The 17,935-nt window shown below is 37.4% G+C and overlaps 2 protein-coding genes across 13 annotated transcripts in view; one reads left to right on the top strand and one right to left on the bottom strand.

Moving 5' to 3' along the window:
• PKD2L2 (polycystin 2 like 2, transient receptor potential cation channel) overlaps positions 1–14,824 on the top strand; it is a 43,245-nt gene extending 28,421 nt beyond the window's left edge. For all 3 annotated transcript variants that reach the window (XM_060636058.3, XM_060636056.3, XM_060636055.3), the window contains 3 exons: positions 10,721–10,833; positions 11,520–11,627; positions 14,715–14,824. In XM_060636058.3, the coding sequence (XP_060492041.3) occupies positions 10,721–10,833; positions 11,520–11,616 (210 nt within the window). In that variant the 3' untranslated portion in view covers positions 11,617–11,627; positions 14,715–14,824. The remainder of the gene's footprint in view (positions 1–10,720; positions 10,834–11,519; positions 11,628–14,714) is intronic.
• FAM13B (family with sequence similarity 13 member B) overlaps positions 12,885–17,935 on the bottom strand; it is an 89,035-nt gene continuing 83,984 nt past the window's right edge. For all 10 annotated transcript variants that reach the window (XM_078450728.2, XM_060636051.3, XM_060636044.3 and 7 more), the window contains 2 exons: positions 16,776–16,877; positions 12,885–15,266 (listed from right to left, as the gene is read on the bottom strand). In XM_078450728.2, the coding sequence (XP_078306854.2) occupies positions 15,143–15,266; positions 16,776–16,877 (226 nt within the window). In that variant the 3' untranslated portion in view covers positions 12,885–15,142. The remainder of the gene's footprint in view (positions 15,267–16,775; positions 16,878–17,935) is intronic.

Below are 17,935 nucleotides of genomic sequence, written 5' to 3'. Positions count from 1 at the left end.
CAAAATTATAATTCAGTAAACCATTTCTGAAATAAAAGATGATGTAAATTGAAAGACATACTGTGTACCTGTGGGAAATCACCTCGAATGAACATGAGACTCATCCAGGTAAAACCTGGACTTCCAAGGGGCGCCTGGGTGGCTCAGTCGGTTAAGCGTCCGACTTCAGCTCAGGTCACGATCTCGCGATCCGTGAGTTCGAGCCTCGCGTTGGGCTCTGGGCTGACCGCTCAGAGCCTGGAGCCTGTTTCAGATTCTGTGTCTCCCTCTCTCTCTGCCCCTCCCCCATTCATGCTCTGTCTCTCTCTGTCTCAAAAATAAATAAACGTTAAAAAAAAAAATCTGGACTTCCAAGAAAAGGAAAACCAGGTTAGCATGACAACATTCAACACCATACGTCGACAGAACAGTACCCACAATACATGCAAGGAAAGAAAATGTAAGCCAAGCATATTTATTTGGAGCACAACTGTGTTTCCAGTGTACAGGCTCAAAGAGTTTTCAACGTGCAACAACTCAGAATAATGTTGTATTCCTGAGGGTTCTATAAGAGTATCAGTTTCAGCCAACCAAAAGATGATCGGAGAAATTTTGCAAAAAGGAAGAAGGGAGAGAGAAGGTATAAAGTAGAAAACACTGATGGAGTGGTTCATATATAATAGCTCAAAGTTAAAGAATTCATGTAGGAACGCCTGGGTGGCTCCATCAGTTAAGCGTCTGACTCTTGATTTCAGCTCAGGTCATGATCTCATGGTCATGAGATGGAGACCCACATCGGGCTCCCCAGTGAGCGTGGAGCCTACTTGAGATTCTCCATCTCCCTCTCTCTCTCTGCCCTGCCCTTGCTCACACTCTTTCTCTATCTCAAAATAAATAAACAAAATTTTTAAAAAGAGAATTATCATTTAGAGTTAATAACCAATAAGAATAAATTTTAGCATATTTAAAAATACTGTAATAAACAATAAGATACTATTTCATGGACTTTAAAACATATTTTCTTTTCACATTTTAACATCTCTAAAATCAAGATATGTCTTATGGTTGATAGTGTATCACACTGTAATTGGCAGCCTTTCTTTCCTAAGTGGTACATAAATAATGGTGTGTCTAACAGTAGACTCCATCTCTCAGATACAACGAAATGTGGTAATAAGATTTAAATATAGTTGGAACTACAAGCTAATTTTCTTGTTGAATTTGATTTCTAGTTGAGGGAACCAAAGCAGGAAAAAGAGGACTCGGGTAGTATTAAAAAAAAAAAAGAAAGAAAGAAAGAATAAAAACAAACCATGAAAATAAAAATATGTACATTCCTAAGGGCAGAATAATCAAAACAAAAATGAAAATAAAATATAACACATGGTAAAAAATTTAAAATGTAACATAGGGGCGCCTGGGTGGCTTAGTCGGTTAAGCATCTGACTTTGGCTCAGGTCATGATCTCACAGTTTGTGAGTTCGAGCCCTGCGTCGGGCTCTGCTGACAGCTTGGAGCCTGGAGCCTGGAGCCTGCTTGGATTCTGTGTCTCCCTCTCTCTCTGACCCTCCCCCCTTTCATGCTCTGTCTCTGTCTCAAAAATAAATGAAAATTAAAAAAAAATAAATAAATAAATAAAAAATAAAATAAAATAAAATGTAACATAAAACGGTATGATGTAACTGTGACCAGGTATGTCTGACATATCAGTAAAAGCAACTAAGCTTAATGTACTTAAAAAGAAAAACATTTTCAGATCGAATCACAAAGCAACACCCAGTTCTATGCTATATCCTAAAATATATACGTAAAACAAAGTGACTCAGAGAAATTCCATATAAAACCATAGGCAAAGGTCTAAATAGGCAAGCAAAAGATGGGGTACGCCTGGGTGGCTCAGTCAGTTAAGCATCCAGCTGTGGCTCAGGTCATGATCTCAGAGTTTGTAAGTTCAAGCCCTGTGTTGGGCTCTGTACTAACAGCTCAGAGCCTGGAGCCTGCTTTGGATTCTGTGTCTCCCTCTGTCTCTCTACCCCTCCCCCGCCCATGCTCTCTCTGTCTCTCAAAAATAAACATTAAAAAAAATTTTTAATAGACAAGCAAAAGATATCAGAGGACACAACTGAATATAAGTCAAGGTAGAATCCTAGACATAAAGCTGTAAATGAGATGAAGGCCACTTTATAATGATAACATCAATTTTAATAGTTATGGTTATCCATGCACCAAATAATATAACATCAACTTCCATAAGGTATGGACTACTAAACTTACAAAAGGAGAAACAGGGGTATCTGGGTGGCTCAGTTGGTTGAGCATTTGACTCCTGGTATCGGCTGAGGTCATGATCTCATCATTCGTGAAACTGAGCCTACCTACGTAGGGCTCTACACGGGCAGCAAAGAGGTTGCATGGGATTCTCTCTCCCCCTGCCCCTCCCCCTACTCAACACACTCTTTCTCTCTTAAAAATTCTCTTAAAAAAAGAATTATTTTTTAAATAAAGGGATAAATAAGGAAAAATAAGAGGATAAAACTCAAACAATAAAATGAATAAGGTGATCTTACAGTTATATATATTTAACTCTGTAAGAATATACATCTGCTTTTTAAAAACCCATTCATGAAAAATGATCACATACTGGAGCACAAACAACCTCAATAAATTCCAAAAACTGGTTAATACAGAAAAAAAATTATCTGAAAGCAACATAATAAAAATGTTCTAAGGAAATCAGAAAATAAAAACATTACTTAACCAAGATTTTAAACTATTAATTCTTGAATCAAATGGGAACTACAAAATGAAACCGTAGAATTCTTATAAAAACAATAAAAACAGTATATAGGAGAATCTATGAGATTAAAGTCAAATGCCAGAGGAAAATCAGTAGCCTTAAATTTACCAACAAAAACCAAGACTGAAAAGAAATTGATTTTAGCATGTAACTCAAAAAGTTGGAAAAGAACAATAAATAGGAAAACAACAAATAAGAAATAAAGATAAAAACAGAATTAGTGAGTGGCAAACACAAAGCTGTATAAATAAATAAAAAGGCTGGTTCCTTGAAAAGATCCGTAGGGGGAAAAAAATAAATCAGTGGAAAGAAACCATTAGCCAACAAATGGAATAAAAGAGAGAAAGCATAAACATACAAAGTAAGAAGTTACAATGGGAGAAATAATGAAGAAATAAGGAATTTAAAAAAATATCAATGAGGGGCACCTGAGTGACTCAGTTGGTTGAGTATCTGACTCTTGACTTCAGCTCAGGTCATGATCTTTAGGGGTTCAAACCCCACATTGGGCTCTGCACTGACAGCACGGAGCCTGCTTGGGAGTCTCCCTCTCCCTCTCTCTGCCCCTCTCCCACTCACACACTCTCTCTCACTTTCTCTTAAAATTAATTTTTAAAATATCACTGAAAGAAATTGAAGAAGACACAAACAAATGGTAAGGTATTCCAGGCTCATGGATTAGCAGAATTAGTATTGTTAAAATGTTCATACTACCCAGAGCCAATGTACAGATTCAATGCAATGCCTCACAAAACTCCAATGGCATTTTGCACAGAAATAAAACAAAAAGTCCTAAAATATGTATGGAACCGCAAAAGACCCCAAATGGCCAAAGCAGCCTTGGGAAAGAATAACTGAAGAAAGAAGAAACTTGGAGGCATAACACACCCTGATTTCAAACTATATTACAAAACTATAGCAATCCAAATAATATGGTATTAGCATAAAAAGAGACACAGAAACCAATGGAATAAAACAGCCTGGAAATAAACCTTCCCACATATGGCCAATTAATTTATGACAAAAGAGCCAAGAACATACAGTGGGAAAGGGATAGTCTCTGCAATAAATGCTGCTGGGGAAACTAGAGAGCCACATGCAAAAGAGCAAAACTGGACCAGTATCTTCCATATAATTTACACAAAATTAACACAAAATGGATTAAATACTTGAACATGAACACCCAAAATGATAAAACACTTAAAAGAAAACTTAGGCAGTATGTTCCTTGTCCTCAGTCTCAGCAATGATTTTTTGGATCTGACACCAAAACCAAAGGCCGCAAAAGCAAAAATACAACAAATTGGAATACATAAAGCTAAAAAGCTTCTGTACAGCAAAGTAAACAACCAACAAAATGAAAAGGCAACATAGTGAATAGAAAAAAATATTTACAAATTATATATCTGATAAGGAGTTAATATCCAAAATACATAAAGAACTCCTACAACTCAATTAACAAAACAAACAAAAAAACCAAACAATACCATAAAAAGTGAGCAGAGGATCTGAATTGACATTGTCCAAAGACATACAGATGGTCAACAGGTACATGAAAAGGTGCTCAGCATCACTCATCAGGGAAATGCCAGTCAAAACCACGAGATATTACGTCACACCTGTTAAAATGGCTGTCATCAAAAAGACAAACAATAACAAGGGTTGGCAAGGATGTGGAGAAAAGGGAACCCTCTTGTACTGTTGGTGGGAATGAAAACTGGTGCAGCCACTGTGGAAAACAGTGTGGAGGGACCTCAAAAAAATGTAAATTACAACTAACATATGATTACCAGTAATTCCACTTTTGTTTTGAAGGGAACAAAAACTCTTAATTCAAAAACATATCCACACCCCCATTTTCACTGCAGCATTGTTTAGAATAGCCAAGACATGGAAATAACCCAAGTGTCCATCAATGGATAAAGAAATTGTGTGTGTGTGTGTGTGTGTGTGAGTGTGTGTGTGTGTGTATGTGTGTGTGTGTGTGTGTGTGTGTGTGTGTGTGTGTGTAAACTCAGCCATTAAAGGAAATCCTGGGGTGGGTGCCTGAGTGGCTCAGTCAGTTAAGCGTCCAGCTTCAGCTCAGGTCATCTCATGATTCATGAATTCAAGCCCCGCATCAGGCTCTGGGCTGACAGCTCAGAGCCTGGTGCCTGCTTAAGATTCTGTGTCTCCCTCTTTCTCTGCCCCTCCCCTGCTTGTGCTCTGTCCCTCTGTCTCTCAAAAATAAATAAGCATTTAAAAAATTATTAAAAAAGAAAATCCTGACATGTGCAACAATATGGATAGATCTTGATAGCATTATGTTAAGTGAAATAAGTTAGAGAAAGACAAATAGTGTATGATCTCACTTATATGTGGAATCTAAAAACAACAAAAACAAAAAATGAACTCATAAACAGAACAGATTGGTAGTTGCCAAGAAACGGAGTAGGGGCGAGTAAAATGGGTCAAGGTGATCAAAAGGTACAAACTTCTAATTATAAAATAAGTAAGTTCTGGGGATGTAATGTATAGATGATGACTACAGTTAACAATACTGTATTGTATATTTGAAAGTTGCTAAGAGAGTAGATCTTAAAAGTTCTCATAAGAAAAAAAATCTATTAACTGTGTAGTGATGAAGGTTGACTAATAATTACATTTACTATAGTGATCATTTCACAAAATATACATATATGAAATTATGTTGTACACCTGAAAAAAATCACTAAGAGACTTTTTTGTATAACTTTATGCAAATAATGTTTGAAAAACTGAAAGCAGTGGGTAATTTTTCTCTGAAAATAAATTTATCAAAACTGATCCCAGAAAAGATTTTTAAAAACCTAAACAAATCCACTCTGTAGAAGAAACAAGGTCATGAAAGAGCTACCTGAAAAATAAATGAGGCCCCACAAATAAATCGTATCATATTTGTAAGGAACAAATAGTTTCAAACTATTCAAGCTGTTCCAGAGAAAAAAGAAAATGGACAACTATCAAATTATTTTTATAAAATGGCTATATAGTCATTATGTAAAATGACTATACACACACACACACACACATACCAGTTATAAATTTTGAAGTAAAAAATCCTAAATAAAATAATAGCAACAGAATCAAACAGAACACAATAATATAACATGATTCAGTAGGGCTTACTCTAAGAATGGAAAGATGGTTTAAAATTGGGTAATCAACTAATTAACATAACTCATTCTATTAACAGATCCAAAAGGAAAGTTACATGATCATTTTCCACAGATGCTAGATATTTGGGAAGATTCAATATCTAATCTTAGGACAACAAAACAAAACAGGAATCAATGAACACTTCCTTGATATGATAAAAACATTTATCTCACCCTCCCCCCCACCAAAAAACACATCTATCTCACCCCTAAGCTAGTACCTTACTTAACAGAGAAACAATGACATGTCAGGGACAAGGGACAAGAAAGGATGTACTGGAGGGATCAGCCAAAACAATTAAGAGAGATAAATTAGAAATGTTAAGAATTGAAAGGGAAGAGATATAAATAAACTACTTCTATTTGACTTACAATTCTCTTAAAGTTTCCTAGGTCTACCAACTAGGTATTCAAGTTTCCTAGGTATGCAAGTACCAGAATTCAATACAGCATTAGGAAAAAAATAATCTAAGTAAATGCAATTATGCAAACACCAACCAGTTCATTAAAAATTATAGAAGACTATATAATAGCAACAAAGAAAATGCCCAGGAATTCATAAAAAGTGTTTAAAACCAAGAAATGGAAAAATTTTAAACATTCCTTAAAGACACAAAAATATACTTGATGAAATAAGAATATATACTGTGAGTTAGGACTTAGGAAAATGGAAACCACATTATATATTTCAAACAAGAAATTAACTACAGGGAAATGATTACATGGGGAATGGAAGGCAGAAAAAGTAAAAACCCTGATGCAACTCATACTGTAGGAGGATGCTACCACTCCCAAGACTGAGGTTACAAAAGGTGAAGTTACCTGAACCTTATCTTAGAGACTCAGCCTCCAGAGCTGTCTAGTGAGACCTCTGAGGGTAATCGCCATCCCACCCCTGCCACTGCTGTTTCTGAGGAGTGTGATGGGCCTGGTTCTGGTTATGCCAAAAGACATGAGGAATGCCGCAGCCTGGAGCCAACCACTGCTGCTGGAGACAACTACTATTTGCAGAAACAATGGTGATAGATAAAAACCCAGACTCGCCTGCACCCCTCCATCCTCCACGAAGGCAGAATCTAACAAGCCAGTGTAGCAAAAGCCTGAGGAATGAGGTTAGTAAAACCTGAGACCCAGCATCAGAGTTTAAGAAGGTGTTTTGAGGGGTGCTTGGGTGGCGCAGTCAGTTAAGCATTCCACTTTGGCTCAGGTCATGATCTCGCCGTTTCCGAGTTCGGGCCTCGCGTCAGGCTCTGTGCTCACAGCTCTGAGCCCGGAGCCTGTTTCAGATTCTGTGTCTCCCTCTCTCTTTCTGCCCCTCCCCCACTCATGCACGCACACTCTCTCTCAAAAATAAATAAAAATATTAAAAAAAAAAAAAAAGGCGGCAAATTTTGAGTTGAGAGAGATCAAATAGTACAGCTCATCCTTTCGGCTTTTAGTACACATGTGTGAACTTCTATAAAACAATAACTATTTTTCAAGGTTCCATTGAATAAGTTGGAATTATCCTTTATAAACAAATGAAGGCACTTTTCTCCTCTCCCCCAAAAGGGAAAAGCACAGTCCCAACAGTAACTGTATCTCTCTCTGAGTGATACTAAGACTTATTCTACTGATATCACAATTCCTTAAGAACTTAATGTTCAAACTACTATTTATGGATTTATTTATATTAAGTAAACTCTACCCTAATATAGGGGTCCAAACTCACAACCCTGAAATCAAGAGCTGCATGCTCTGCTGAGACAGCCAGGCGCCCCTCAACTACACAGTCTATTTTTGTTCATAAGAGTATCAGGAGGCATCCCCCAGAGAATTCCCTGGGTTCCAAATACAGCCCTCTCTGAGCCCATTCTGTAGCAGCAATTTTTCCTTGGCAATTGGGATCAGTTACCTCAGTTAGTTGAGTAACCGCTTCTTTCCCTGCTGGTTCTGTAGCCTGAGGAATCCCAAAGGGCCGGGTGTTCGTCTCATATTCTTAAAAGTCTGTTATGTCCCTTGCTGGAAATACGCTATCTCTGAGGGTCTGTTTCTTTGGAGTTCCCCTGCTACCAAGTACTCATTAGTTAGGGTCCAGTGGACTACACTAGGTAGTCCAAAAAGAAGGTATTTACCACAGGGAATTCCTTTCTGAGGTAGTAGAGGACTAGAAGAGCCAGTGTTTAACACTAAATCCAGAGACAACAGTAAGAGACAGCTACCATCTACAGGAAGAGGTGAGGGTGTAAGGACCTTGGAACTTGGAGAAAATGCCCTTGAAGAGTTGGTGCTCTGCTTGTGAGGAAAAGCATCACTTTCCTGTGAATGTCAAGGCAGGCTTCACAGACATAGTGATAGTTGAGATGGGTTTTCTGAAGGATGAGTCAAGTTTACTAGGCAGTCTGTTTAACCCAGACTACTTACACATCTACATTTTAATTAGGCCTGGTCATTTAGAAATAGTTGCAGGGCCTACCGCTTTACCACATTAAAATTATCGGTGACTGTGTAAAAACATAAATGCTATAATGTGGCCAAAATAAAAGTAGCAAGATTGAAAACCATCCTTTCCTACTTCTGGTATGTTGGTTTAACGATAGACACTGTCTGATAGAATAGTTTCTTTGACCAGAATAGCATACATTTATGCTCGTATGGACAAGGGCATCACCATCCGCTCTGAGGAAAGTAATCAGAATGCTTATAAAGGGATCAACTTAGTTACTTCACATTATTGCTGGAGCAGGATGGTATCAGATACTGGGAAGTCTCTGGATCATATCTGGGTGCAATGTCTCTTCTTTCCCTTTTTTTAGTGCTGCCCCTATTTTCCACAACATAACTTTTTTTTCCCCTAAAGTTGGGAAAATGTTATTTGGATGCTAAAAAGGAAGTGGGTGGTAGTGAGGACAAAACACAGGAAGGACTCTTCAGAAGCAGAGAAAAATGCAACAAGAATTCGCTGGTATGAGGAGCTTATTTTGGGGTCTGTGGACAGACTGGAGTGCATATATTGATGCAGTAATCCCGAAAAAGGGACTAGGGACTGTTGGGTAAGACTGCAGGGGTCTGGCTGCGAAGCAGCTGGGAGAACATATACCTACAGATGTACTCGGAAATACATTTGCTTCATTAAACAACAAAAGTACAGAAAAGAACAGCTCAGCTTTGGCCAAGTGAAGAACAGAAAACCAGAAAAACTCAGCTGGAGAGGCACAGGGGAAGAGGCAGTGAAGAACAAACTGAGGATTTTAATTAAAACACACACACACACACACACACACACACGAAAAACCCACCCAAACAAGAGTGAACAGTACTAATACCAAGCCCTCTCAAGTGAATCTGCTGATGCACAGACTGAAAAAACCAGGAAGGGCAAAAGTCCAGTAGGGCTCAACATCACAGCTCTGGACAGTAAACTACACAGTTTAAGATTCTCAATGCTGTGGGAATGCAAACTGGTGCAGCCACTCTGGAAAACAATATGGAGGTTCCTCAAAAAACTAAAAATAGAACTACCCTACCACCCAGCAATTGCACTATGAGGAATTTATCCACGGAATACAGGTGTGCTGTTTCAAAGGGACACATGCACCCCCATGTTTATAGCAGCACTATCCACAATAGCCAAAGTATGGAAAGAGCCCAAATGTCCATTGATGGATGAATGGATAAAGAAGATGTGGCGCGCATATATATATATATATATATATATATATATATATATATATATATATATATAATGGAATATTACTCAGCAATCAAAAAGAATGAAATCTTGCCATTTGCAACTATGAGGATGGAAATGGAGGGTATTATGCTAAGTGAAATTAGTGAGATAAAGACAAAAATCATATGACTTCACTCATATGAGGACTTTAAAAGACAAAACATATGAACATAAGGGAAGGGAAACAAAAATAATATAAAAACAGGGAGGGGGACAAAACAGAAGAGACTCATAAATATGGAGAACTGAGGGTTACAGGAGGGGTTGTGGGAGGGGAGATGGGCTAAATGGATAAGAGGCACTAAGGAATCTACTCCTGAAATCATTGTTGCACAATATGCTAATTTGGATGCAAATTTTAAAAAATTAAAATTAAAAAAAAAAATCAACTCAAAAAAAAAGTAAAAAAATAAAGTTACCCTGATAAAGAAAACAGAGAAAGACACTAAAAGAAAAAAAATGTACAGACCAACATATTTCATAAATGCAGATGCAAAAATCCTCAACAAAACATTGACAAATTGAATTTAACAATAAAGCACTGTGACCAGTGGGGTGTCTCTCAGGAAGGGAATGTTGAAAATCAATTAATGCAACTTACCATACCAATAGAATAAAAAGGAAAAGAACAAATAATAATTTATGTACATTAAAAAAAAGCATTTCACCTAAGTCAACATTCAGCCATAACAGAAACTCTCAGCAAACTGTAGAAAAGAGATTTTACAAGACTTCATACGGAGTATCTACAAAAAAACAAAAACAAAAACAAAACAAAACAAAACCCAAAAACCTGTCAGCTATAAGCCTACATACTGATGACAGACTGAATGCTTTCTCCCTAAGATCAGCATTAAAGCAAGGACGTCCATTCTCACTATCTCTATTCCATCTTGTACTGGAGGTTTAACCAGTGCAATAAGACAAGAAAAAAAAAATAAAGCCATTTAGATTAAAAAATAAAAAGATTCTCAATGCTGTGATGCTTGGGTACCAAAGACTTAAGATAGAGAAAAATTTAAAGGTGCAGCCTATGCTTGTCCTCTGACTTGACAGGAGATTCAAAGTGCAGAGCAGATGAAAAAGTGGAAAGAGAGGCTTGAGAAAAAGTATTATTCTTCAGAAATTCAAGATGACTACCAGCTTGTCACTCAACAAGAATTTCGAGAGTAAGTATGTGTTCTAACCAGGGCACTCTGGGATATCATGATATGGTGACTGGGGACATGAATTACATTATTTTCCTGAAATCAGAACCTTATTCTGAGATGCCACCCCCTTTTTTTTCATCTTTTTACTCAACTTTGAAATTAACCAGAAAGCGCAATACTCCATTTGTTTAAATGTAAGGTGAGAGTGAAACCAACTGCTTTTACTCTTACATCTCCAAATAGGAACTGCCATTTATATTTAAAAAAACTTTTTTTTCAAGTTTATTCATTTTTGAGAGATAGAGACAGAGTGCAAGCAGGGGTGGGGCAGAGAAAGAGGGAGACAAAGAACCCGAAGCAGGTTCTGGGCTCCAAGCCTGCACAGAGCCCTACACAGGGCTTGAACTCACGAACCTGAGATCATGACCTGAGCTGAAGTTGGATGACTGAGCCACCCAGGTGCTCCCCCTTTTAAGTTTTTTAACGGGAACTGCCATTTATATTTAATATGCACAGGAGACCCTGTTCTCCACTATTTTAGAATATAAGATCCATAATTGGCCCTATTAGGCATGTTTTAGAAGCTTAAAGTATTATCTTCCCACCCCAAGTACTTCACAAAAGGCACTAATAACCTGCTGTCTCTCTATGCACGAAGGCATGTTACTGACCCATTCTCTGCTTCCTTCTAAATTATCCTGCAGACTCTTTTTGTATGCCGTGGAGCTGGAGAAAGAATTACACTACGTCAGTTTAAAACTAAACCGAGTGATGAGAAGGATTTCAGCTCTACAAAATTAAGACAAGTGCAGGTGAGAATCTGTGATACAATCATTGAGCATTTGTAACAAAGATTTATCCCTGTACTGAATTATTTCCTAAACATGTACCCATTTCAGGTACACTTTAAAAACACTGTACCACCTATCATCAAGCTATCATCAAAGTATAATTACCAAAATGATTTCACCAAAAGATTTCCAGAAATTAAGTACCCCTGAATGGGCCCCACTGTGCAATCCAAACAGCACACTTCCAGAGTATACACACTGGTACACGTAAATGATTTTATAATGAGATTTATTATTAAATTCTAGGAATGTGGAGTTAAAGTATCAAATGCTGCATATAGTTCATGGGGCAGGTCTCTAACTAATAGGTCATAAGCAGTTTTCTCAATGTTACCTAGAGTATAGGAACCGTTAGGTGTTTTCATCATGTACCATGTTATAACTTGTCCTGGCCATAAATTAATAAATACCTATGATTATGGAAAACCATTATATAAGACCCCAAATAAAGTAATCTCACCTCCATTCCTCCCAGTTTGAGGTCATCTAGAAAAAGCTAAAGTGTACAAGAACAAACTTACCAATCATCTACAGAATTTTCACTAATATTTTCAAACTGGAAATTCATCCAAAAAGTTTCTAAAGTAACACATTTAAAGGTTCCTAAGCATTTCCTCAACTACTCTAAAAGCAAAATATACTGTAAAAACAAAGAGCAAGGTAGGAGTATCAGAGTTATGAGAAGTCAACTTAATGTATGAGAAATATGAATGAGGGTGCCGCAAAACCCGTCTGAGTGGTTGTAAAGTTGTGTGAGGTAACTCTTCTATATTTTTAGCACGTTACATAAGTCCTCCTGGAAGAGCCATATGTTCTCTTGGCCCAAACAACATCATCTCACCATCATACTCAATTTCCACATTGGTGCTCAATAGATTTTAAATCTACCCACCTTCCTCAAGCCAGCCATGCACGCTCTTTTCTTAGAAACTGTACCTCAAGTATGCTTAATAGAATAATTCATTCCAACAAGAAATGCTGACTGTTCTCTCTGCATCTTCTAGACTTCCACAACGCATTTAACAACATGGACTTCCCTAGTCTTACCACTCCCCAGAGCTGTAGCCAGCCAAGCGGCTTAGTAACCATGTTGTCCCCCCGTGGTCCCTGAATGAGGTAATTCCAACAAAGCCCAAGAACATTAAGGCAAAGAAACACTTGAGGTCTCGATTTTTTGTTTTTTAACATCTAGTGAAAACAAAAAACATTTACAATGACTTAGAACATTCAAGTTCTTTTATTACAAAAGTCTATACAATGAAGTGCCAGACACAGCAATGCGATTATATTGGTGGTCATATATATCTATATATTATTTGTATATAGATATACTGTTTTTACTTGTACCAAAGTAAAACTCATCACAAACTGCCTAGTTCTACCACCTACTGCTCAACTATGACACACAAGTACTGTCACATAGCGTAAGTGCTGCCATGCTACTTTTATCTATTCTACTCGCAGCCAAACATTAACAGTGAATAATCAACACCATGAAGCAGCTGTTAATTCTAAAATGAAACCAGTCAGGCCACTGACTTATAAAAATATGGTACTCATATAGATTTAGCATTATAAAGAAGGAATATATTATTTAAAACATTTAAATAGTGCATATGGACATTTTTGCATGTGGTATATATCAACATTCATATAAAACAATACACAGTGCACATTAAATTAGATGTTTGGATACACTCCTGTCTGGAGACTGAAAGAAATAAATGCACACTGCATGCTGGATTCAAATCAAAGTGATATGATACTTGTTTTGGCATTTTCAATTTCATTTTTCTAGGTATACGTTATGAACAACCTAGGCATACCAAAAGGAAACCACACAAAAAGGGCTGGATTTAGTGCTTTATTCCCCAGTAAAACTACATGTTCACCACCAATGAACATTCCCTCCCCCCAAAAAAGGCATTGCACACATAGGTGAAATGTGAAACACTAGAAACACTACTTATTACCAAGCTACTTCATGTGCTTACTATGTAATAGTGCTGCAAGTCTGAGGTTCGTGCTTCCCTCGCTTTTATTAAAGAATGTTGCAGAGGTCCATTTTTACATGGAACTGTTAATATCAGCTAGTTAAGAAAATCACGCATGAGTCAATGCATGCAAACCATGGGCACAAAGTGAGACACTCATCAATCCAAAAAAGCACCAAGAAAAGAATTAACACTTAGATTAAGCCTGACCAGAATATGCTATTACTACTGTTAGCCCAAATAAAGTCACCATTCTGTGAAAACGATGAGCAGAATGATACCAGAAGAGTACTTGAAGGAAAGCCATGCAAAGCCAAAGAACAAAAAATCAGCTTAGAGTATATGACAAGGGGCATACCACTAGACATCTTTGAACACCACTACACAGCTGCTTTAAATAGCATGTGCTGAGCCAAAGTGGTCCTGTTAGAGGATGTTTTCTTCATGGATTTGGCCAATTAAAAGAGAAAAAAAAAAAATGATGTGACCCCCGGAAGGTACATGTAAAAAATGCAGTGGTATAGCCCTTGTTAAGAACAGATTTGATTCACGCATAATGACTCTTTTGCCAACTTAGGCCCATCTGATTGAACACACAAATCTGAGCACCATCAGTGTTCCTACACAGACATGGCTATTTTCTCACATTATCTGGAGGTGGGTGGGAGGAAAAAGTACAGGATCTGATGCAGACAAATCACATCATCACCAGCTGAAAAAGAATAACTGAGGAAACAAACAGTAACTTATGTCCCATAGGCAGCATGTGAAATGATTCAGTTCTGTGTGTGATGTGTGGTGTGTGTGTTCACTATACTAATAAACAAGGTCACTTTTTGGTGTGCCCTCTGTTATCTTCATCCAGGAGCTGTGTGACCACTGAATTGCAAAATTTTGCTAACATATTACCTGTGAGAAACTTTCACTTTGGAAATTAAACAGAAATGTGTTCCACAGTAGGACTTGAAATTTCAGTTTGAGTTTGGTTTTCTAAGAAAACATAAGACATAGTTGCATATGTGCACATTTATAGGCTTTTCTTTCAAATTTTCAGTCATTCTGTAAGAAAAAGGCAACCGAAGAATTCAATGTGAAGATGTTCCTCTCAATTTTCTTCAGTAATTAAAAAAATAATAATAAAAGCAAAGTTGGTAACAACAAAAAGCTTGTATCGCCAAAGTTCTTGAAGTTGAAAGAATAAAGTACTAGTCTTTTGCTAACAGGATGTATCTGTAGTACAAAACAATGAAGAAAACTGATGTTTGCTAAAGGTGAAGAGGACAGTCTGTGGTTAATATGGAACACCACGCTCCCTAGAGAGGGTCTACTTACCCTCCCATCATTCTCTAGTGGCACCACAACCAAGTACAAAGTGATACTTTCTGAGTGCCTGACAAAATGAACTCAAGTACCAGCCAAGTACACACGATGATTGCTTCAGGGAATACAACTGATTTTTATGATGTTTTCAAGGAGTATATTTTATATGGATTTTGAAGAATCTTGTTTGCTGATAAGAACTTCAAGAAGCCTAAGTTTGGCTTTAATTTTCTTGTACTCCCTGTACTCCTCAAGCACTGGAACACGATCCTCCTTCTGGGCATTCCTAGGGAAGAAAATAAAATCTGTAATATTCTGGAGATCATCTGAAAAATAAAGTCCCAGAACTTGTCCTGATGTGAGACACAATGTTACCAAATGTAAATTCAAATAAAAAAACTGTTCTGCAAGAAGATAGATTACTGCACTAATTCCCCACACCCCATCCCCAAGGAACAATCCTAAAATACTTTTTTTGATGAATTTCTCTACTGACAGATTCAATAATGCTATACTTATCGATGTTCATTGCAGAGAACCAGGCAGAAGCCAAATACTTTAGTAAGACACGCGCTGCTAGACTCTGTCAGGTCTGGAAGTGTATATCAAGTGCTAGAGGATTACAGTCAGTGATTTCATACATTTACTGTACTATGGCTTCAGTGAATTGAGAAGTAAAAGATCTTACCCACAGAAAAAAGCAGTTTTCTCACTTTATATTAATGACCCAATCCAATTCAGTTTAATCTCTAGGTAAAGCATCAAATCATCCGAAGTATAATTACAAAAAAGTTTTCTTCCATTAAGGCAAAGAATAAGAAGGTACTTGAAAAAACGCATTCTTACACTGGTGTTTTTTAACCATTTTTGCCCACTATATAGAAAATTCTCAAAGTAAACACAGTTTGGAATTTGTAATACAGCTCCTGGCTTGTTAAGACCACCCAGTTACATACATGGAGAAACTTTTCTGAGGTCTGAGATAACATTCATTTCTGTCCATCATCTGAACTAGAATGTATTTTTCTTAAAGAGTTCCACTGAGTCAACTGTGCCCCAGTTATATAAAAACACATGCCATACTGTATTCTAGGAGCCACACTACTGACTGGCACCCTGTTGCACACCCTGAAAATGCGAAGCCTGGAATGGCCCAACATGCAGCCTAAGTAGCCACAGTCTTAGTGTAAGGATCCACACTAGCTGTCACAGGACCCTTTACAAAAGGAAAAACCTTTTGTTTCACAAACACTGCCAAAAGGGTGAGGATGTAGAATTAAAAAACACAACATAACTGCCACTCAACCAAGCCCCTCTAGAACAACTCTGAAATATTTTATCAGGTATTGTTCCCCTAGCTCTTTTTCTTGCCATTAATGGCAGGACTTCCAAGTAAAAAAGGAATGTTTTCTACTTTTTTTTTCAATGATAACATGCTTATGTGCACAATTTATTTCTATTCCTATATATTCCTTTAATTTACCATATAAGCACTTAAGTTTAAGAAGAAGGAAGACTCGGGGCACCTGGGTGGCTCAGTCGGTTAAGCGTCTGACTTTGGCTTAGGTCATGATCTCATGGTTCGTGAGTTCGAGCCCCACATGGGTCTCTGTGTTGAGCTCAGAGCTTGGAGCCTGCTTCAGATTCTGTGATTCTGTGTCTCCCTCTCTCTCTGCCCCTCCCCCGCTAGTGCTCTGTCTGTCTCTCTCTCTCTCTCTCAAAAATAAACATTGTAAAATAACTAAAAAAAAAAAAAAGGAAGAAGGAAGACTCAATTTTGTGATGTTCAACAAACCTTCCATTCTGTTGATAAAATGCTTCTTCAAATTCCCGTAACGTTTTACGTAGCTTCTTCTTTTCAGCTCTAGCTTTCCAAAGTTGTTCCAGTAATTCAGGCCTGAAATTTAAATGGAAAGAAAACATTATTGAAAGAACATTTTGACTCTTACCAGGGGTTCAAACACTGGCTGCAAACTAAAGCACCTCTACAGCAGTATTTAAAAAAACTTTTTCCCTAGGTAATCTTAAAGTGAAACCAGCGCTACTGTGGAAAACAGTATGGAGACTGCTCAAAAAATTAAAAACAGAAGTTACCATATGATCCAGTAATTCCACTCCTGAGTATTTACCAAAAGAAAACAAAAACCCTAATTTGAAAAGAGATAGGCACCCTTATGTTTATTGCACCATTATTTACAATAGCCAAGATATGGAAGCAATCCAAGTGTCCATCAGTAGAGTAATGGATAAAGAAGATGTGGTGTACATAAACACACACACACACACACACACACAGAAATATTACTTGGCCATAAAAAAGTAGGAGATCTTGCCATTTGCAACAACATGGATGAAACTAATGGGTATATAATGCTAAATGAATTAAGTCAGAGAGATAAAGACAAATACCCTATGATTTTACTTATATGTGGAATCTAAAAAACAAAATGAACAAATAATAGCGGTCTCATCAATACAGAGAACAAACTGGGTGGCTGTGAGGGAGGCAGACAGGTGAGGAGATAGATACAATAGGTGAACGGGATCTGAATGAGGCACAAACTTCCACTTATAAAATAAGTAAGTCACAAAGATGGAAAGTACAGCCCAGGGAATGTAGTCAATAATACTACAATATCATTGTATGGTGACCACACTTGCTGTGGTGAGCACTGAGTAATATATAGAATTGTCAAATCAATATGGTGTACACCAACCTGAAACTAATAGAGCATGTTGGTTATACCTCAATTAAAAAAAAAAAAAAAAAAAAGTGAAGCCAGGGCTGAAAACCAGTTACACACCATATCAGGGAAAGAAGCTGAGAGAGAACAAACCTAACTCAGCTGATTCCTGTACTCCGTTATGAAGCAAATGCAGGATTTTAGTTTCTTTAATTTTTAAAACACAGTAAGTGATTTATAAATCACACTCTAAAAAGGGTCCATCTCTGAA

Source organism: Panthera onca, chromosome A1 (assembly GCF_046562875.1).
Source record: "Panthera onca isolate mPanOnc1 chromosome A1, mPanOnc1 haplotype 2, whole genome shotgun sequence".
NCBI lineage: Eukaryota > Metazoa > Chordata > Mammalia > Carnivora > Felidae > Panthera > Panthera onca.
This window is presented reverse-complemented; position numbering and strand designations above follow the sequence as displayed.